The 22,549-nt window shown below is 42.3% G+C and overlaps 1 protein-coding gene across 5 annotated transcripts in view; it reads left to right on the forward strand.

Annotated features, from left to right (window-relative positions):
• Positions 1-9,055, forward strand: part of LOC135704038 (breast cancer anti-estrogen resistance protein 3 homolog) — a 185,225-nt gene extending 176,170 nt beyond the window's left edge. For all 5 annotated transcript variants that reach the window (XM_065225450.1, XM_065225449.1, XM_065225447.1 and 2 more), the window contains one exon: positions 7,196-9,055. In XM_065225450.1, the coding sequence (XP_065081522.1) occupies positions 7,196-7,325 (130 nt within the window). In that variant the 3' untranslated portion in view covers positions 7,326-9,055. The remainder of the gene's footprint in view (positions 1-7,195) is intronic.
• The last annotated feature ends 13,494 nt before the right edge of the window (positions 9,056-22,549 follow it).

Below are 22,549 nucleotides of genomic sequence, written 5' to 3' on the forward strand. Positions count from 1 at the left end.
GCATTTTCCCAACGGTTCTAGCTGTGAATTCGTGCAGATATATTGATTTCGATGCCGTTTACATGGAATGTTGGTTAAAAAGGAATTAAGTCCTTTCACGTAGTATTTCGCCGTTAAATGGATTCGATGGTTGTTGGAAATTACTGGTTCTATGTAGTTTAAGTGATATTCCACATCTTTGACTCGTGGAATTTGGAGCGTGTAAATAATTTCTTCCTTACCATATAGTACGTAGGCGCTGGATATATCTAATATGTTGTCGACTGCACCCGTTCCAAGACCACTGTTGCTGAGGAATTCCTGGGCTATGGTTATCTCGTCTGGTGAAATGATGCGGCTGCTGGGGATATTGCGTCGGGCTAGTGTGATCGCTTCTTCTATTAGTCCTAACTGATCGATTAACTCATCTAAATGAAATATCAAATTAACTGACTCAAAACCTTCAATGGTTTTATTTTGAAATCTATCATGAAATTTAACGAAAGTATTGATTGATTCTGTGGTATTTCTCATTCTAGTTTCCAGTATGCTAGTGATTTTAATTTGTCTGTTGTTCTGATCAATAAGAGAATTAATTGTACCGTTAATAATTTTTAGATCGTCAGCATCCGGGCTGCCTGAAACATATTTCCAAGCGCGACCGAAACTTTCCCATCGCTTTTGTTTAGAGGGTCTAAATTTATTGAACATTGAATGGAGTTTTTCTGACTTTACTTTTAATATTGGACTTAACATTTGTTGTTAAGAAATTTCGATTATTCGATTATTGAGTCTAGATTTTTGATTGTCTCTGCAAGTGAATTAAGATTTATATGATGTCCAATTCTCAAATAACTGCTGCTGATTTTAGCTATTCCTATCGGGATGATTACCACCGGGTTTTTCTCCACGTCGTGTATCAGTATGTCCGCTGTCTCATTTTCGATTTGAAATATTTGTGCGAATTTGGGAAAAGAATCTACGAGAGTGAGGAATTTGTGTCGCTCCTTGACATAGACGTCAATGAAAACGTTTTCGAAAGGTTTCTCGTAAATCCTTCGAGCGATAGGTATTTTAAATGGTTTTCGCTCGTATTTGGCGCATTTACAGTCTTGACAATTTTTGATAAATGCTTTAACCTTGCCAAACATACCAGAAAAGTAAGCGCACTTCCTAATTTCCTCATATGTCAGCTTATAATTTCTGTGGTTAAAGTTATGATGCTTAGATATAAATTCTTGCTGGTCCGCACCTGAAATTAGATCTGGTAGAAGAATATTAGAATGTTGTACCTTTAAATTTTTGCTATGATTTGCTTTAATAATTTTATCGCAACTGCGTATAATCTCCACCGGAGCGAATATGCGGATCCAAATGTTTCTTTAAAATTTCTTTAAATTCATCGTCTGAAAGTCTTTCTTTGTGGAATACATGCCGTATTTGACCCGGAAAAATTCTACACATAATGTGTGGACTTTTCCTTTTGTCTGAAGTAATCCTGAATACAAGCTGATTTTGAAATGTGTTGACAATTTCCGAACCGTATATTTCATTATTAGGATGACATTAATTCGATAGTTCTTGTAAATTGATTTCAGCGGGTGGGACGCTTTTCAACCGTACCTGCTGAAAATTAAATTCATCACTTTCCGATTGAACTTCTTCTCCAAACTCTTCTTCTTGTTCTTCTTCCACTTCTGCCGGGTCCACCTCCTCCGTGTTGTTAGTTTCAATTCGAGGTTTTGGGTGAAACGGTCGCCGCGGTGCGATGGCATCCGGTTTCTTAAATTTAGTTGCACTGCTCGCGGCATTTTGCTGGGGTGCATTGAATGGTTTATGTTTGTACACTGGTTTTCGCACTTCTGCATTCTGATTTATTATGACGGCCTGGAAGCAGAGATGCCAGATCTACGGAAATCTCCGTAGATCTACGGATTTGACAATTTTTTGCGGAAATACGGATCCGTAGGCAAAATCTACGGAATTCGGTACAGTTTCTACGGATTTTTTTATTCAGTGTACGTCAGTTTACTAGTTTGCTCCCTTCAGAATCCAATTTAACTATCTAGAGTATAATCTGATTCTGAAGGGAAAGAAGCATAAAGTAAAATACACCCCTGCAACTTGTCAACCGTTTTCTTGCTCGTTTTCCAACGCAACGAAAATAGAAACGTGCTACAAGACCCAATTACCGAGCTATACCTGGAGGGGCCTCCCTTAGCTCAGTCGGTGCAGCTCAGTCGGCGCAGCTACAAAGCAAGACCATGCTGGAGGTGGCTGGGTTCGATTCCCGGTCTGGTCTAGGAATTTTTCGTGTTGGAAAATTTCTCGACTTCCCTGGGCATAGGGTATAATGGTACTTGCCACACAATTATACTAATGCAAAAATGGTAAAGGCATCGAAAGCTCTCAATTAATAACTGTGGAAGTGCATCTAGAACACTAAGTTAAGAGTACGCAATAAGCTAATATGCGATATGCAATAAGCTTGAAATGCGAAGAAGAAGAAGAAGAAGAAGAAGAAGAAGAAGAAGAAGAAGAAGACCTGGAGTTGCTTAATTTAATTCTGCCGATTGTCGGTAAAACTAACAAACTTTTTCAAACAGAAAAGCCAGAAACCATATCCATGCACTCTACTTTGACACGAAAAGTGAACCAAATCTTGGGCTATTTCGTAAAACCTCAAGTTTTGCTCGCTGCTTCTAATCCGCAAGAGCTCTTATTTGAAAACAACGATCTCAAACCCTCGGGTGAAATATACTTTGACGTTAAAGTATCAGTCCTCATCAGCTCCGTAAAATATGACAGGAAAAGAATTACAGAATTTTAAAACCGGTGCTTAAATGTGGAGCTGGTTAAGCAAATGCTTAAACGATTGCAATTAGATAATGTGGTATTCAGGAATCTAACTCTCTTAGAGCCGAAAAAACAGAAGCAATCCACTAGTTTGGGCCATCTACTCGGTCATTTCAACAACGTAATTGACAAAGAAGGCTGGCAGCAAGTCGATAATGAGTTCAGTGAGCTGCAAGTTTTCGACTTTAAAGACATCGGTGTTACGGATGAAGACAACCCAAGTATAATTTTTGGTTTTATGAGGGTTCTGAAGACCATGATTAAATGAAGCAATGAAATTGGGTTGTTATTGGAATGATTTAAATAAATCGGGAAAAAGGTTATCTTTCATTTAATTCCACTCAATTAATTTTGGTATCCATGACATTGTTATACCTGTGCTCTTGACATTTTTACCAAGGGGATGAGAACTTAAGGGGGTTAGGTTTTGATAAGTTTTTTAATGGAAATAACACTGATGAAGACTGCACATTGTAATTGAAAAAATTTATTAAGTGGAATTAAATGGATGATATCCTTTTCTGCTGTTTAATATTTCTTAAAGAAAAGTATACATAGCACTTGTAAAACCAACTTTTGATAGTTGAAGATGCTAATTTCATTTCAACTTTTGATGTTACACCCGGAGGGTTGGTTGTCTTTATTAAGACTAAAAATCTCCTAAATAAAGACAACCAACCGACAACCAACCAAGTGGGTCATCATTTTCTCCAATACTAATTTGACGAAAATCCCGAACAAAATTGAAATCGTTGGCGCGACCCCTTAACGTTGACCAATTCAGCTGATTCTTTGCACAGATGTTTGTTTTTGTGTTATGAACTGAACTAGGGGGTGGCCTATATAAATCTTTTTTCCAGAATGAAACACCTTAGTGTGCACGTGTTAGTAAGAGTGGTTCCGAAAAATCGAAATTTGAAACCATTTTAAAAAAAGTTCTTTCATCGATTTATCATTTAACGTAAAATATCACCTATCAGAAGTTCGACAAAAAAAAACCGTAGAAATCCGTAGATTTGAATAAGTCTACGGAATTGCAAAGAAAAAAATCTGGCATCTCTGCCTGGAAGGCATCTTCCAGCGTTTTAGGTTTAGAATTACGGATGATAGAAGCAAGTGGTTCACTCACTCCGTCTAAGAATTTTGTTATCGTCATTAATTCTAGTATTTGCGAAGGCATCATAGGGTGTAGTTGTAGGTTTGCTTTTAATTTAGTGTTTAATTCCTTTATATCGTTATAAAATTTTTGGTTGTTTCTGTCACCTCTCTTCATATGAAATAAATTGTGAAGATTGGTGGCAAAATCACGTTGATCACCAAAATTCTCTCTCAGAACTTTCGTCAATTGTGCAATTGTATCAGGATTTCCATTGGCACATACTACTGCGCGTGCCTCGCCTTTCACTTTATTTTTGATCGCCCTAAAATAGTGCGCGTTGAAGGTGTCGGGGGCTCCCCGTTCACCCTTTACTGTGAACTCGTTATAGAGCTCATCTACTTCCTGAAGCCATGCGTTCAGTTCTTTCTTACTGCCTGAATACTCTGACAGTTGTTTGATAGGGTCAGGAATATAATAAGCATTTCCTGCTCCCTGAATTAAGTTTTGCAGCTGAGCAATTTGTTGCTTCAGCTGCTCAATTTCTGCGTTGCATGTTTCTGGCATATTTAAATAGTGGTTTAAAGGGACAGATTACTTACAGTATAACACCAATTAATTTCATCCAGTCCAGTCCTCGTGAGTGGATCGGCAGTTGCTGTCTTCGGGGATGTAGCTGCGGCGTTTTACGATCCAATTTCTCGAACTGTTGCTATACGTGATGCGGCTTTCTCAAAAGTCGATGTCGTTGCGGCGTTCAGAGGTTTAGGTTCTCTAACTATGCACTTGATCCTCGAAGAACTTTCACTCCGGTCTCTTTATGTTACACTCACGGTGATCCCACTTCAGACACCAGTTAAGGGATCTTTCTTCGTAGTTCACTTTTTAAAAAGAACTTTTAATGCTAACACTATTTATTACCGATCTTACACGTTACACATTTATGATGAAAAAGAGGTAGAGCCTCGTGTGCTCTACCGTTTTAAAGACTAAATATGCTTACATTACAAAATTATGTTACCTGTCTCCTATTCGTGGAGCTACGTGGCGTGATGCGCCACGTTTTCGCGCCAACCAATCTTACTGCCTGATTGGTCAATCCACCTATCAGTATTTTCCTGACGCTGCACGCCTTGTTATATGTTATTCAGAACATGACCATCAAATATTACTACCTAGATCACATGTTTCCAAGTGATATAATACACTATTATTGAATACAACAACAATTTTGCATTACTCACGCTCTAGAACGCAAATTATTTCGGTGGTGATGGAGAATTATCGCTTCTCTCGCTTGACTTCATTTGTTAGCCCTTGCATTATCTGTCAAAAAAACCCGAAAACGTATGCATTGTGCGCCGGCCTTTAATGTTTGTCATGTGCGTTTTTGACATTTGCTTCCAAAAGCAAAACAAATCAAATCCAATGGATGAAAACAGTGGTGCTAATTCAAATGTGACTTGATAGTCTCAATGAAACACTTAAATCTAAATATAGTCACTCATTAAAAATTAAAAATTGGCCGACAGCAAACAATGACGAAACCTGGAGGCATTGATGTCAAAGTCAAATAGGTCAGAGGCTTCGTTGAATTGATAAATCATGGCGACAAAGGAACTGTTTGCAGCATAGTTGGTTGCATGTACTACTTCATGTAGCAAGGTTCTCGGACGGAGTGTTCGGGCAGGAGCATACAGATTAATAGTGACCAGTAACTCAGGAACATCATATTCTGCGAGTAAAACTTTAGCAACGAAGACGACCTGCGATATGTTTCACCGCTTAGCAAGAGTATCCAAACCCAGTAAACGACAGCGGTCAGCATACGGTGGTAAATTCAGCGGGTCACTCCATGGAAGATAGCGCAGTGCGTATCTGTCGAATTTGCGTTGAACAGCTTCGAATCGTCCACTCCATACTGCTTGGTAGGGATTCCAGACAACACACGCGAATTCCAGTAGTGAGCGTACCAATGAACAGTAAAGGGCTTTAAAACACAGAGGATCACGAAATTCCTTAGATATCTTGAACATGAATCCAAGCTGACGATTAGCTTTGTCGATCGTGGCTGAGAAGTGGCGAGTGTATGTGAGCTTTTCATCCAACATGACACCGAGGTCTTTAACGTGATCGACACGTTGAACTGCAGTCCCAGCAACGTTATAATCAAACAAAACGGCAGTCCTAGTTTGACGGAAACTAATTACACAGCACTTTGAGACGCACAGGACCATACAATTACGTTCACACCAATTATTGAAGATTTCAAGAAGGTTCTGTAGTTCTAAACAGTCGGCATAGCCTCGAATAACTAGATAAATCTTCAAGTCATCGGCAAAAAACAAATTTACCTCCACGTAGTTGAATAAACGTTACATCGTTCACAAATAAAGAGAAGAGCAGTGATCCCAAAGTGCTACCCTGTGGAACTCCTGATCTGTTCGAGAATCAGTACAATGAGTAGTTTCCAATGCATAACATACAGTAACTTCACGTTGCACGAGGTACGATCTAAGCCAGCTGCAGAAGGAAACAGAACATCCAATTTTTTCAAGATTTGATAGCAGAACGTCGTGCACAACTCTATCAAACGCAGCTTTAAGATCAGTGTAGATGGCATGCACTTGAAGTTTCTTGCATACATTTTCCATACAGAACGACGTAAAACTGACGAGATTAGTTTCCACGGAGCGGCCAGGAAAGAAACCATGTTGACATGTATTTATGTAATGCTTGCAGGAAGCAAACAATCTCTCATTTATCAGCGACTCAAACAACTTAGATTCAACCCCAAGCGAGGTAATCCCACGGTAGTTTTCCACATTGCGTTTGTCTCCTTTCTTGAAAACAGGGAACATAGTAGAGCGTTTCCATAGTGCGGGAAATTTCTGTTGACGAAAAGACAGGTTAAAGAGCAAGGACAACGGAGTAGCTAAGATATCGGAGCATTTTTTTAGGACAGCCGATGGAGTAACACTCGGACCTGGAAATAATAATCATTTGACCTGAAATGATAATCATTTTGATTTAAAGGTGTTATACAGTACATATTTTTCAACGACAAATCACTTTGTTTCAACACGCAAATAACTTGAAAATCAGTGATAAATCACTTCGATTCGCAGTCCCGCATAACAGACTGAGTCAAGTGCAGAGGTATTTGGATTAGATGTGACAACTTTTTACCGTGTACCGCAGTAGATAAATGAATCGTACACTCAATCGCCGAGTCTAAAACCAACACTTTCTGTCTCTTTTCAGCACCGAATTCCAGGTAAAGTTCCTCTGGGGCAGCAAGGGCTGCTTCGTGCCGGCCGAAGATCGCCACGCCAAGTTCGAACACGTGCTCACGGTGATGGCGGAAAAATTCTGTGGCGATGCCGCAGGATAAATCAACACCACACGAACACTTAGTAACATTTCTGCACGTCATGCATTTTTCTCTCATCTCTTCAATCAAACTATTCACTACTAATCTCTACTCATCTAATCAGGCATTTGAAACGAAAAAAAAACAAAAAACAACAACTCACTTGATAGAGACAGACTAAATTTTTACGCAACACTTTTAGCTCAAATATTGAAAGACCTACGAAATATAAGACGAAAAAATCAAACGAAACAATAAAATTCAAAATATAGAAAGAATCGTACGCAAAACGGAATTTTTGGGAAGAGCATATTAAGCAAAGTTTTTCTTTTGGAAGTTGTTTAAAAGCTAGTCGTTTAAAGGGTGGATTTATCGAAAAAAAAACAAATCTGAAATAGGAAACATTTCAGCCAAATATATAAAATGTTTTGATACAACTTAATCAGATCTAGTCAAGACGGAGTCGAAGTACTTACTGTAATAATTCGTTTGTTATGTACTGGAAAGAATGATCGTGGGTAATTATTATTTGCAATAATTTAGCAGACAGGCAGTCATTTGAAATATTGAGGTATGAGAGAACATTTTTATAGCAATTATACAAATCGTACAGCAGATAAGAAGCAATGTCATATAACCTCAATGTTTGTTTCCAGGAATGATGTTTTCCTCTTTGATTTGCGAAATGAACCACTGATGAAATAGACTGATGATTTAGTGTTGAATTGTTCAGTTTAGCACTTTCCCAAGCAATACCCTCTAATATCGGCACCAAGCCAATTGACTTCGGTTTGTTGAACTACTCAGAAAATTTTCTAACTGCTAATAACCTCCACCAACATTTTTAATACCCTTTTCCTGACCTGTAACCGAAGTATTGTAGTGCTACGTAGAACCATTGATCACACACATACACACTCACACACAAAAGCATAACTATCTACACGCAGAAAATGAAACATATGTAAGAATAGAACCATAAATACAAGTAGTTAATCTTGAGCACTTTTTCTGAAAGTAAAGGAACTGTATGATAATAACGATTAGAGATTTGTACTTACGGAAGAAATTTATACCCGTACAACAGACGAATACACACTTAATCTCATTCATATGTTGGACTAATACCAAAATAGTCACCTGTATTGTTAGAATTTAATGAAGTGATTTCTTTTTTTTTTTTCATCTGACAGACAACATTTTCCGTTGAATGAGCCTGATTTTAAAAATACCAGAATACTTCATGTACCCGAACCGAAAAAACAAAAAAAAAACAAAATACCAATAAAAGTGACAAACACCTAACTAATCAGTACACTTATGTAGAAGATTTAAAAGTTGTATATTGTATCAATCTGATCGAAACACATTTATTTACCAAAACAAATGCTACTCTGAATCACCACAATAAATTACGTGTATTTCGGGATTTGGGGCTTGCCAAACGAAACACAACACTAATAAAGAAAATAATTCAAAACTGATGGACTTTGAGCGGGTGAAAAACTGGTAAAGGAAAAGTATTACGTAACGGGGAAGAAAAAAAACGGTATGCTACAACTCAGCGGATCCAATGGAAACGCTGCATTTGTAAATAGTTTACGGGACATTTCAAAAACGATAAATTTGGAAACAATGTGCAGATAAGACGAAGGTCACATATGTACTACTACCAACTACTGACAATGCGCATATGAAAGGTATGATATTTAAACGCAGGAAATGATAAATAATACATTATTTAAATAAAATCAATAAGATCGGTGGTTTGAGTTTGGATGATGACGAATTCCTTTTGCAATCAAAGTGATCAGCAAAAAATACCAAGTTACCAATAAACCCTCATATAATCATATCGTCCGGCCATTTTCCACAGAGATGGCGCTGTTCCGCTGGTAGGAAGTGATAAAAATCTCCATATAGAATTTGAGAGATGTAGGAATAATTCGCTTTCGGTGCATATTCAGATTAAAAAGTGAACGACATTCTAAATAAATTACCACCGTCATCAAGCACGTTATCGTCATGTCGAAGCTCACAACAAGCACAAACTAGCTCACCGTATCCGTGGAGGTCTCAGAATTTTATTACTTACTACCAATGGAACAGAACCATCTATCTGAAAATAGATGCCTTGACTTAATGGTTCATTTTGTCAACATCCTAGCGAAGCACAACTCGCATGAAAAATTCTAGAAGTTACCACCACGTGTTGCAACCTGATTGGATAATGCAACTAACCAATCACGTGTCAGCAGCCACTATATAAGATTGGCGTCGTCGAGCCGATCTTCATCGTCTGTCATGATCCTCTGCTTGATCGTCAAGCAGTTCAGTTCGGTGTTAGCTCGCTCTGTCGAGTTGTTCTAAAGTTTCTAGTTTGTTCCAAACATTCGCAGTTTAATCGAGTCGTCAGTAGTGTCGGTCGCTTCGTGTGATGGGAAGACAGCGCTCCCGGAGCAGGCTCCGAGAGAAAACGGAGAAGAAGAACAGCGGTGAGGGTAGCTTGAGTGTACCTATTTCGAATAGGTACGCTACTCTTCCCACCGATGTAGGGAATACCACCTCAGCCACGGTGAAGCGGTCAAAGAAGAGGAAGAAAAATCAAGGCCAGTCCGATGGTGCGAGTGGACGTGATGACGTCACAGCAACGAACGTCAGCGTCATTGGTGATTTCGGTGACGCCGTCGACAACGAAACTGCTGCCACCCCGAGTGCAGCAAAAATGAAGCTTCCTCCACTGGTGGTGAAGCAAGTCCCACTCAACACGCTGATTGGCGATCTTTCATCGCTGGGCGTTGCAGCTGAGTTTAAGCTCGGCAGGATCGGCACCAAGGTGATGCTCCGAACAAAAGCGGAGTACGAAGTGGCCGTGAAATATCTGAAGGATACCAAGGCGGAATTCTTCACGCACGACATCCCCGGTGAGAAGCCCTTCAAGGTAGTCATCAGGGGTCTACCAAACTTCGACCCCAAGATGGTCGAAGCTGAAATCAACCGGTACAAGCTTGTCCCAATCGCTGTCTTCCGAATGACAAGGAGAGACGAAAACGTGAAGACGTACCCGGATTGTCTTTTCCTGGTGCACTTCCAGAAAGGGACGGTGACGCTCAATGCGCTACAAGCCATCCGATCAATCTGCTCCATCATCGTACGGTGGGAGCCATACCGTGGCGGCCATCGTGACGTAACGCAGTGTCAGAGGTGCCTCAATTTTGGACACGGTACCCGCAACTGCAACATCAAGCCACGCTGCAGCAACTGCGCTCAAGAACACGCCACTTCCAACTGCCCTGCGGATGGAGCCGTGGCGATAAAATGCGCTAACTGTGGTGGTGCACATCAAGGTTCCGACAGACAGTGCTCCAAACGCGAGGACTTCAAACGCATCCGAAAGCAGGCGTCAAGCAACAATCAACCAGGACGCAAGAAGGACAAAACCCCAGCATTCAGGACGGAGGATTTTCCGCCTCTTCGTGCTCCCCAGCAAAGGCAAGCGAATTCGCGGGTTCAACCCGCCCCCCCTCAAGAAGCTTCCGGTGATTTTGCTGGCCAAAGCTCTCCATCCCCCCCTGGATTCTGGAGACAACCAACAGCGCAAAACAACAACCCCGATCTGTTCTCAGCGGATGAACTGATGGAAATTTTCGTCAACATGTCCGGTGCTCTTCGTAAGTGCCGCAATAAGCCCGAACAGATCCAGGTGCTCGGTAAGTTCATCATCCAGTATGGCGTCTAAACCGCTAACTATCGTCACCTGGAATGCTTGCTCTGTAAGGGCAAAAGAGATTGAGCTTGCCGACTTCCTCCGCAAGCACAGCATCGACGTGGGCCTTCTAACCGAGACCCATCTAAAGTCCGGCGACAGCTTCTGGTTGCCTGACCACAACATTATCCGGCTTGATCGCACCAGCTCCAGGGGGGGTGGTGTTGCGGTCGTCGTCAAGAAAGGAATAAAATATCACACTCTGTCCCATATCCGCACCTCTATCATCGAGGCCCTTGGTGTGGAGGTGGAGTCGTCGACTGGATACGTCCAGTTCATCGCCGTCTACTGCCCTCGACAGTGTGCCGCCAGCAGTGGACTAGCGGCAAAATTTAAGAAGGACCTGTCCACCATCACCCGTACCGGTTCCCGCTTCGTTGTTGGAGGATATCTGAATGCTCGTCATGAGGCATGGCGGAACTACCAGCAGAACCAGAACGGTCGTCTGCTGTTCGACCGTTCGCAGCATGGGCTGTACTCCGTTTGGTTCTCGGACGAGCCAACATTCATCTCACCGGCAGGCAACCCATCGACGCTAGACCTGTTTCTTTCAAATACCGGCTTGTCCAAGCCGGTAGCCTTAAACGAACTCAGCTCCGACCATCAACCGGTGGTGGCTGAACTGGGATACAACATAGCTGCTGCTCCAAGCCTGCGCAAGGACTACCATCGCGTAAACTGGGCCCAGTTTGGACGCGTGGTAGACAGGCACATCATCGACAACCCGCCGCTTGACTCCGTGGAGGACATCGACCGAGCGTTGGAAGTACTCCACCAAGCCATAACCGTGGCTGACGAGGCGTGCGTCCGACGAGTTCCAGTGAGGGGTAAGTTTATTGCCATTGATTCTCACACCCAACTCTTAATTCGCCTGAGAAATGTTCGTAGACGCCAGTTTCAGAGGACTGGAGATCTAGCGAGGAAACGTGAAATGGCCAATCTGAACAAGGAGATTGCTTCCAGAATGGTCTCACTCCGGAACGAAAGTTTCGGGCGGCTTGTCCAGAATCTGGACGACCGCTCCAGACCATTCTGGAAAGTTGCCAAGGTCTTAAAGACGCACCCTAAGCCCATTCCGCCACTAAAAGATGAAAATGATGACGATCGGCTCATAATCACCCCTCAGGAGAAAGCAAATGCGATTGGTGAGCATATTGCCAAATCGCACTTGCTTGGCTCCAACATCCAAAGTCCGCTCGAAGTTCAGGTTGAGCAATGCGTACTCAACCTTGATTCCTCCCCTTGTGCCATCCCTCCGGAGGATAGAATCACAGTGGAACAGATTTGCTCAGCGCTGAAATGCACCAAAAACATGAAGGCCCCTGGGTTTGACGGAATATTCAACCTAGTGTTGAAAAATCTCAGCATGAAGGTTCACTCTCTGCTGGCTGCTGTCTTCAACAGATGCTTGGAACTGCACTACTTTCCAAGTATCTGGAAGACAGCGAAAATCATACCTATCCGCAAACCCGGGAAGGACCCAACGCTAGCTTCAAGCTACAGACCAATCAGTCTCCTTTCAGCGCTGAGCAAATTGTTCGAGAAACTCATTCTCAATTGTTTGCTCAAGTTTGTCGAGGAAAATAACATTCTCCTTCCGGAACAGTTTGGGTTCAGAAAGGGGCACTCCACCAATCACCAGCTACTACGGGTGATGAATAACATCCGAAGTAACAAAGCTGTATCCAAGTCCACAGCCATGGCATTGTTAGACGTTGAGAAAGCGTTTGATAATGTCTGGCACAATGGGCTTGTATACAAGCTTTGTAACTTCAACTTTCCATTACATCTGGTTAAAATCACCCGTAGCTACCTCCAGCAAAGGTCGTTTAAGGTATCGTTGAATGGTTGTCTTTCCGACACGTTTTCCATCCCAGCAGGAGTCCCGCAAGGCAGTCTGCTGGGACCCTTGCTTTACAGCGTTTACACTTCCGACATTCCTCCCCTTGGAGACGGTTGCGTGTTTTTCCTGTTCGCAGATGATACCGCAATAGCCGTCAAAGGAAGGATGCCTCGCGAAATAACGAACAAACTTCAACGATGCCTTAACGCCTTTGCTGATTATGCCACCACGTGGAAAATCAAAATCAATGCTTCCAAAACACAAACAATCATGTTCCTCCATCGGCAATCACCCAAACTAAAACCGGCTCCCTCTTGTACTGTAATCATGGATGGCACAAGGGTTGAGTGGTCCGCCGAAGTAACCGATCTCGGGATGTTGTTTGACGAAAAGCTCCTATTCCGCTCGCATGTGGAGAAAACCGTAGTCAAGTGTTCCGCCTTGGTTAGGAGTCTGTATCCGCTGATTTGCCGCAGATCCCGCCTCTCAAGGGTGAACAAACTGGCTGTCTACAAACAAATCATAGCACCTGCGATCCTCTACGCAGCTCCGGTGTGGGAATCATGTGCACAGACTCACAGGAACAAAATTCAGGTAGCTCAGAATAGAGTGCTGAGGATGGTTCTTGATCGTCCTTTCGACACTAGAATAACAAATTTACATGAAGAGGCAGGCATTGCCAAAATAGATTCCAAAATTAACGAAATTAAGACTAAATTTACACAAAAATGTAATTTATCAGAACATGCTTTGATAAGCAATTTGTATATAGTAGGTTAGGTGTACATAGTAGTTGTAGGTTAGTTGTAGTTGTAAATAGGAGTTATAAGTAGTCTCCTTTTTCCAATTCAAATCAAACCAATCCCACCAAGGTGGTCATACTTTAAAATAGGCCTGATAGGACTAGGAACTGTAAATAATAATTAAAATCTCAAATGTACCAAAGTTGAAAAGACGAATCTGTGTCACTTAACAAATTCATACATGTAAACCACACAATCACAAGAAATAAAGATCATTTAAATGCAAAAAAAAAAAAAAAAAAAAAAAAGCCGATCTTCATCGTCTGTCATGATCCTCTGCTTGATCGTCAAGCAGTTCAGTTCGGTGTTAGCTCGCTCTCTCGAGTTGTTTGAAAAGTTCGTGGCGATAGTGTTCGCGCTCTCTTTCGCGGTTTGTCGTGCGTGTGTGTGTGCCCCGAAATGGGGAAGCATCGGTCGCGAAGCCCGGCGAAGGTCCAGAACCCCGGTGAAGGAAGCTCCGGTGTGCTTACCTCGAACAGGTTTGCTGTTCTCCCCATGGAAGGGAATATCCAGCCAGCTGTGTTGAAAAAACGCAGCAAGAAGAGGAAGAAGAATCGAGGCCAGTCTTATGTCACTGCGACGAACGCCAGCGACATCGGTGATTTCGGCGACGCCATCGGCAACGAAAATTCTGTCGGCCCGAGTGCGGCAAAAGTGAAGCTACCTCCATTGGTAGTGAAAAATGCCCATCTTAACGAGCTCATCGCAGATCTAGCGACGCTGGGCGTTAAAGCCGAATACAAGTTGGGCAGAGTCGGCACCAAGGTGGTGCTCCGTACCAAAGCGGAGTATGACTTGGTCGATGCCCACCTGAGGACTTCCAAGGTGGAATTCTTCACCCACGACATTCCCGGTGAGAAGCCATTCAAGGTCGTCATTAGGGGCCTAAAAAACTTCGACCCGAAGTTTATCGAAGCTGAAATCAGAGACCGGTACAAGCTGGCCCCAAGTGCCGTCTATCGGATGACAAGGAAGGACGAAGATGTGAAGGCGTATCCGGATAGCCTTTTCCTGGTACACTTCCAGAAGGGAACGGTGACGCTCAACGCGCTGAAGGCCATCCGCTCCATCAATTCCATCATCGTCCGCTGGGAGCCATACCGTGGCGGCCATCGTGATGTGACTCAGTGCCAACGGTGTCTGAACTTTGGACACGGCACCCGCAACTGCAACATTAAGCCACGCTGTGGCAATTGCGCTCAAAACCACGCCACTTCCGACTGCCCTGCGGATGGAGCCGTGGCGTTAAAATGCGCCAACTGTGGTGGTGCTTACCAAGGTTCCGACAGACAGTGCTCCAAACGCGAGGACTTCAAACGCATCCGAAAACAGGCGGCAACTAACAACCAACCAGGACGCAAGAAGGACAAAGTCCCGGCATTTCGGACGGAGGATTTCCCGCCTCTTCGTGCTCCTCAGCAAAGGCAAGAGAATTCGCGGGTGCATTCCGCTCAAGCAACTTCTGGTGATTCTGCTGGCCAAAGCTCTCCATCCCCCCCCCCCCTGGATTCTGGAGACAACCACCAGCGCAAAACAACAACCCCGATCTGTTTTCAGCGGATGAACTGATGGAAATTTTCGTCAACATGTCCGGTGCTCTTCGTAAGTGCCGCAATAAACCCGAACAGATCCAAGTGCTCGGTAAGTTCATCATCCAGTATGGTGTCTAAACCGCTAACCATCGCTACCTGGAACGCTTGCTCTGTAAAAGCAAAACAGATTGAGCTTGCCGACTTCCTCCGCAAGCATAGCATCGACGTGGGTCTTCTAACCGAAACCCACCTAAAGTCCGGTGACAGCTTCTGGTTGCCTGACCACAACATTATCCGGCTTGATCGCACCAGCTCCAGGGGGGGTGGTGTAGTGGTCATCGTCAGAAAGGGAATCAAGTTTTGCACTCTGCCCCACATCCGCACTTCTATCATCGAGGCCATTAGTGTGGAGGTGGAATCACCAACTGGAAACGTCCGGTTTGTCGCTGTTTACTGCCCACGCCAGTGCACCGCCAACAATGGACTAGGAACTCAATTCAAGAACGACCTGACCGCCATCACCCGTACTAGCTCCCGATTCATCGTTGGGGGTGACCTGAATGCCCGCCATGAAGCTTGGCGGAACTACCAGAGGAACCGGAACGGATGTCTATTGTTCGACCACGCACAACATGGACTGTACACTGTGCAATTTCCAGACGAACCAACTTTCATCTCTCCGGCGGGAAATCCCTCCACACTGGACTTTTTCCTGTCAAACATCGGACTATCCAAGCCGGAGGCGCACAACGATCTCAGCTCCGACCACCAACCGGTGGTGACTGAAGTCGGTGTCAACGTGGTTCCTGCCAGAAGCTGCCTGCGTAAAGACTACCACCATGTCAACTGGGTGCAGTACGGTCGACTGGTGGACAGCAACATCGATGAAAATCCACTGCTCGACACTGTAGCTGATATCGACCGGTCGTTGGAAGGACTCCAACAGGCCATATCCGTGGCTGACGAGGCGTGTGTTCAACAAGTTGCTGTGAGGGGTAAGTTTGTTGCTATTGATTCCCACACCCAATTACTTATTCGGTTGAGAAATGTTCGTAGACGCCAGTTTCAGAGGACTGGAGATCTGGGCAAAAAACGTTAAGTGGCCGATCTGAACAGGCAGATTGCTTTCAGAATGGACTCACTCCGAAATGAAAGTTTCGGGCGTGTTGTCCAGAATCTGGACGACCGCTGCAGACCATTCTGGAAGGTAGCCAAGGTCCTGAAAAATCATCCCAAACCCGTTCCACCTCTCAAAGTCGAAAATGATGACGATCGACTTTTAATTACCCCACAGGAGAAAGCAAATGCGATCGGCAAGCATGTCGCTTCATCGCATTTGCTTGGCTCGACTATCCAAAGTCCGCTCGATGATCAGGTTGCGCAATGCGTTCAAAACCTAGATATCTCCCCTTGTGTCGTGCCTCCGGCGGATATGATTACGGTACAACATATTTGCTCAGCGCTGAAATGCACCAAGAACATGAAGGCTCCCGGGTTTGACGGTATATTTAACTTGATCTTGAAGAGACTCAGCATGAAAGTGCAGTCTCTTCTAACCGCTATCTTCAACAGATGTTACTGCACTACTTTCAAAGCATCTGGAAAATAGCAAAAATCATACCAATCCGCAAACCCGGTAAGGATCCAACATTGTCTTCAAGCTACAGACCAATCAGCCTCCTTTCAGCGCTGAGCAAATTGTTCGAGAAACTCATTCTCAATCGTTTGCTCAAGTTTGTCGAGGAAAATAACATTCTCCTTCCGGAACAGTTTGGGTTCAGAAAGGGGCACTCCACCAATCACCAGCTAGTGCGGGTGATGAATAACATCCGAAGTAACAAAGCTGTATCCAAGTCCACAGCCATTGTTAGACATTGAGAAAGCGTTTGACAATGTTTGGCATGATGGACTTGTGTACAAGCTTTGTAACTTCAACTTTCCTTTACATCTGGTTAAAATCACCCGTAACTACCTCCAGCAATGGTCGTTTAAGGTATCGTTGAATGGTTGTCTTTCAGACACGTTTTCCATCCCAGCAGGAGTCCCGCAAGGCAGTCTGCTGGGCCCCTTGCTTTACAGCATTTACACTTCTGACATTCCTCCCCTCGGAGACGGTTGCGTGTTTTTCCTGTTCGCAGATGATACCGCAATAGCCGTCAAAGGAAGGATGCCTCGCGAAATAACGAACAAACTTCAACGATGCCTTAACGCCTTTGCTGATTATGCCACCACGTGGAAAATCAAAATCAATGCTTCCAAAACACAAACAATCATGTTCCTCCATCGGCAATCACCCAAACTGAAACCGGCTCCATCTTGTACTGTAATCATGGATGGCACAAGGGTTGAGTGGTCCGCCGAAGTAACCTATCTCGGGATGTTGTTTGATGAAAAGCTCCTCTTCCGTGCGCATGTAGAGAAAACTGTAGTTAAGTGTTCTGCCTTGGTTAGGTGTCTGTATCCGCTGATTTGCCGCAGATCCCGCCTCTCAAGGGTGAACAAACTGGCTGTCTACAAACAAATCATAGCACCTGCGATCCTCTACGCAGCTCCGGTCTGGGAATCATGTGCACAGACTCACAGGAACAAAATCCAGGTCGCTCAGAATAGAGTGCTGAGGATGGTTCTTGATCGTCCTTTTGACACTAGAATAACAAATTTACACGAAGAGGCAGGCATTGCCAAAATAGATTCCAGAATTAACGAAATTAAGACTGAATTTACACAAAAATGTAATTTATCAGAACATGCTTTGATAAGCAATTTGTATAAAGTAGATTAGGTGTATATAGTAGTTGTAGGTTAGTTTTAGTTGTAAATAGTAGTTTTAAGTAGTCTCCTTTTTCAAATATGAAAACAAACCAATCCCACCAAGATGGTCATTCTCTAAAGCAGGCCTGATAGGACTAGGAACTGTAATTAATAATAATTGAAATTTCACAAGAACTAAAGTTGAAAAGACGCATCTGTGTCACTTGATAAGTTATACATGTAAACCACACAAATTCAAGAAATATAGATCATTTAAAGTAAAAAAAAAAAGCCGACTTCATTCTTGTGCTTTAGATAGTTAGATAGTCCTTACTTCTTTTGACGGCCATGCAACACCAAAACGGCTCTTTTCAGAGCCACCACAATTTTCAAAGTAAGAGTTAGTTTGGAATATTTTCACAGAGAACAGACGTCCAAGTTCGATCAGAAACTTGTGTAAAGTTAAGTGGAAACGTCGCCATTACGTACCGCTAGCATCTTCTGATTTCCTCTATAAATTTATCACTTTCGACCAATTGGGCGCTAGTATTGATAAATTATCTGTTGAAAATTGCCACTTGGCGCTACCAGCACTTAGTGTCTAGTGTAAGTTTTGCAACGCCAGCGCCATCATGTTGTCAAAGAGGGTTTTTAAGTGGGGAAGTCGCCGTTAGTGGCGCTTAAGTCAAATAGGAATCTTTACACAAGTTCTTAGAGAAATTTTGTTCGAGCCTCAACGGTCTGTTCTCTGTGAATCAAGGTTTTTTTTTTGAAAAGCTATTGAAACTTATAAACATTTCTATCAAGAATATAGTTTGGCATCGAATGCAGCAAGAAGTTGGAGATGTAGCTCTGCATCTTCAAAACATCATTAATTTCCAAGAGCTGATTACAATTCAATGCAAGAGCATTAAAGAGCAGATGCGATGTGCTTCCACAAGAATTTCCAGGCTGGCCCGAAACTCAGATGGATCCCTGAAAATGTCAGATTTTTACGGTAGTTTCGATTAAGACCTTGAGCAGTTCACATTTGAAAAGGGCCTACAACTAAAATGTAAACAAACCAGAAAGTGGATTGTAAATAATCTCTGCCTTTTCTCGGCCTTTTTAATCATTTTAATTCCTATCTCGCGTATCATTTTAAAAGGGCATACAACCAAAATAGAAACAAACCAAAAAATGGATTGTAAATAATCTGCCTATTTATATTTCTATATAAGAAAATCTAAGTTTTTTGGTTGATATTTCTATAGTTCAGTACGAGGTTCAGTTTGACAATATTATGTGTATCTCAGCATACAACACTCAAATAATACATGGATGGCTGTTTTAGCGTTCGGGCCAATAAATGATTCGAAAAATTTCTTTGATCGGCCGTTTTGAAAATCGAGTTATTTAAAAATGATTTTTATCGGTTATGCGGAACATTCCTACACAATTGGTAGCTATCAAGCGGTGCTATAGAATGGTATCCAAAATCGATTTTTTTTTTTTTTTTTACGTTTTGATTATAGGCCTTTTTCAAATGTTACGTGCGATCTGCCTTGTTCTTTATTTTTCCGATGCAGATCAGAGCAAATCAGAGTTACTGCACAGACAACAGACGTCCAAGTTCGGTCAGAAACTTGTGAAAAGTTAAGTGGAAACGTCACAGTTACGTACCGCTAGCATCTCCTGATTTCCTCTATAAATTTAACACTTTCGACCAATTTGGCGCTAGTATCGATAAATTATCTGTTGAAAATTGCCACTTGGCGCTACCAGTACTTAGTGTCTAGTGTAAGTTTTGCAACGTCAGCGCCATCATGTTGTCAAAGAGGGTTTTTAAGTGGGGAAGTCGCCGTTAGTGGCGCTTAAGTCAAATAGGAATCTTTACATAAGTTTTTAGAGAAATTTTGTTCGAGCCTCAACGTCTGTTCTCTGTGGTTACTGGTTACTCTGATTAACTCGCAGCTAAAGAGACACTCGCATTAAAGCCGTCCTCCCCCTTGGATTTATCCTAAACTTATTCAATCAATAATTGCAAAAATACTTCTGGAGCATGCTAGAAACACATTTGAAAGAAATATTGAAGATTCAAAACCTATATCAATCAATCACTGTCAAGACTGGCAGCTAGAAGTATTGAGCGTATTGCAGCTGATATGCGGAAAATTACCCCGAATTTGAAAGAAGAGGCGCAGAAAAGTGGTATTATGATAAGCGACGTCTACGGCATGCGATATGCAAAAATTCCTGATAAGTTCATGTTTTGAGAAGGGGAAGTAATGTGTTTACTAGACTTAGCTGAAATCATCCGAACCCAACAAGTACAAGAGTTCACTCGTCCAACCAAGAAACGGACCAAAACCATCAGCGAACTTGGTTCAACCATCACAATCTCCCATTCGATATTGGTTAGGGCAAACAATTGAAAATGAAAATCCCACTAGCGCTGCCTGGTGAGTGAATTCTGAACTTGATAGGTCTTGTCCATTTGAACAACATTACGGAAGACGGAAACCTTCAGGGCATACAATTCAAAATGATTGTCACACTAGTGCTACATTGTGAGTGAATCTAGAACTAAACTCTTTTTCTTAGGATAAGTCTAGTCAGGCCCGTAGCCAGCATTTGGTTTCGGGAGGAGCTAATTTTATGACATAAAAACTTCAATGATTTATAAAATGTGCGCATAACTGAACATCGAATGATACACTGTTTTTTTACCTTAACCAAAATGGTTCAAAATCATGTGTCATAATTTTTTTGTTTTTTTTTTTTTTGTTTGTTCGTTTTAATCTTTGATCGGAATTTTTAATGAACCATCAGAATGTAAAACAATAATTTTTAAAACTCTTAAATATGCAGTTATGAGCAAAGTTAAACAAATGTATGGAATTCAAGAAAATATTTGTAGTTTTATTTGTTTTCTGTTGGTAATGATGATCAAGATTTGCATTCTGTTAAGAAAGACAAAAATATGCTACATATTTTTTAAAACATAATTATTTTAAGATTTTAATGGTGTTGAATCGTAAAATCACCGGTACCGGATCCTAATTCATGTAAATTTATGAAGGCGGTAAAAACAAACATCCCTCGATGCAGTGGTAGCAATGTGATCCACACGAAACACGAACAGCGAATATTGTTGCCTTCATCATTCTGTATGTTTTAAGTTTTTGTTTTAGAATCACTGTATTTTTGTTTTGTTTTTGAATTGATCGTTATTCTTTGATATTTTGTATTGTTCCAGTTAGCTATATAAGTGCAAATATTTAATGCAATTAGATTAAGTTTGAACTTGACTTCCGATCAGGGTGCTGCCTGAAGGAGGTAATAAATAGTGAATGAGAAATGTATTCTTTTACTTCATTTGAATCAGTTGCCGATCTCCAAACTGCTGTCCAAAAATCTGAGCAACAAATTAAACACAACGTAGAGCCATATCCTGGACATAATACCTGGTTATTACAAAAGTAATCTTCTAGCTTTACTCTAAGCATTTAATTGATATTATAGCCAAGCCCGAAAGTCGCTGGTTTCCCATTAAGTCGTTTAAGTGTGGAGAAAGATCTTTCCACACTGGCTGTAGTGACCGGGAGTGTCACCAAAATCTTCAACAAAACATTGATTGTTGGAAAATACGTCGAGTCACATTTATCAAGCAGCCCAAATGCCTCAAAATTCTTGTTAATATTTATGGATGTCCGGCGCCAGAGCTCGTATTCCACCTTTACCTGCAACCAGCCAGTGATGCGAAATATCATGACACTCACGTGACACTCGTCTTTGCATCAACCGACTATCGCTGACAGATCGTTTTGTCACGCTCTGAGAGTTACAGCTATGGCAAACAACAATCACCAGTAATGGTCGCTGCTCACAAGCAAAACGTTACGCTCGCTGCTGATGATGAAAAGCACAACGAAAACAGTGAAGAATTCTGCAGTACGATGATGAGAAAAAGCGAAGCGACAGAAGAAAATGAAAACAATGCCTACGCATTCCAAGTTCGTCTCGGCAGGTGCGACTGTGTGAGTTACAAACAAAGCAGGCAACAAGAAACGGAAGCTGTTGGGCTCACTCACCAACACACTCAAATAAGCAAGCAAAACAGCAACTGCTTCAAAACGAGCACAGATGAGTGTCGTGATTATCGGGAATGACCAGATCGGTGATGGATCACAACAGAAGACGACATTCACCAGTTGCTTTTTACTTCTTTCGTCAACTTGATGGATGGTCATAGAGAGAGCTTCGACGAGCACATTGATAGGAATGTACAAAGCGTTACTACCATCAACTTTTTGGCGATCGTGATTGTGATAGGTCGCAACTCTGGCAACCGCGCTGGTGAAATCACAGAGATAACAGTTAAGTTTGTCAAGTTGGGATGACTCTTCAATATCTGTAATACCAGGCAACAATATTTGGAACACCGGAAGGATGTCATCATTTTTTGTGAAACGTCCCATCATGTTTTGGATCAATCCATCGAGTCATGGAATGAAAACTGCTCTTCGATAGTATTCCTCTGGTGTTTCTACTGGTTGATTTGCACGTAT

This window comes from Ochlerotatus camptorhynchus, unplaced genomic scaffold (assembly GCF_037179485.1).
Source record: "Ochlerotatus camptorhynchus isolate MF236.1 unplaced genomic scaffold, CSIRO-AGI_Acam_v1.1 ptg000229l, whole genome shotgun sequence".
NCBI classification, from domain to species: Eukaryota; Metazoa; Arthropoda; class Insecta; order Diptera; family Culicidae; genus Ochlerotatus; species Ochlerotatus camptorhynchus.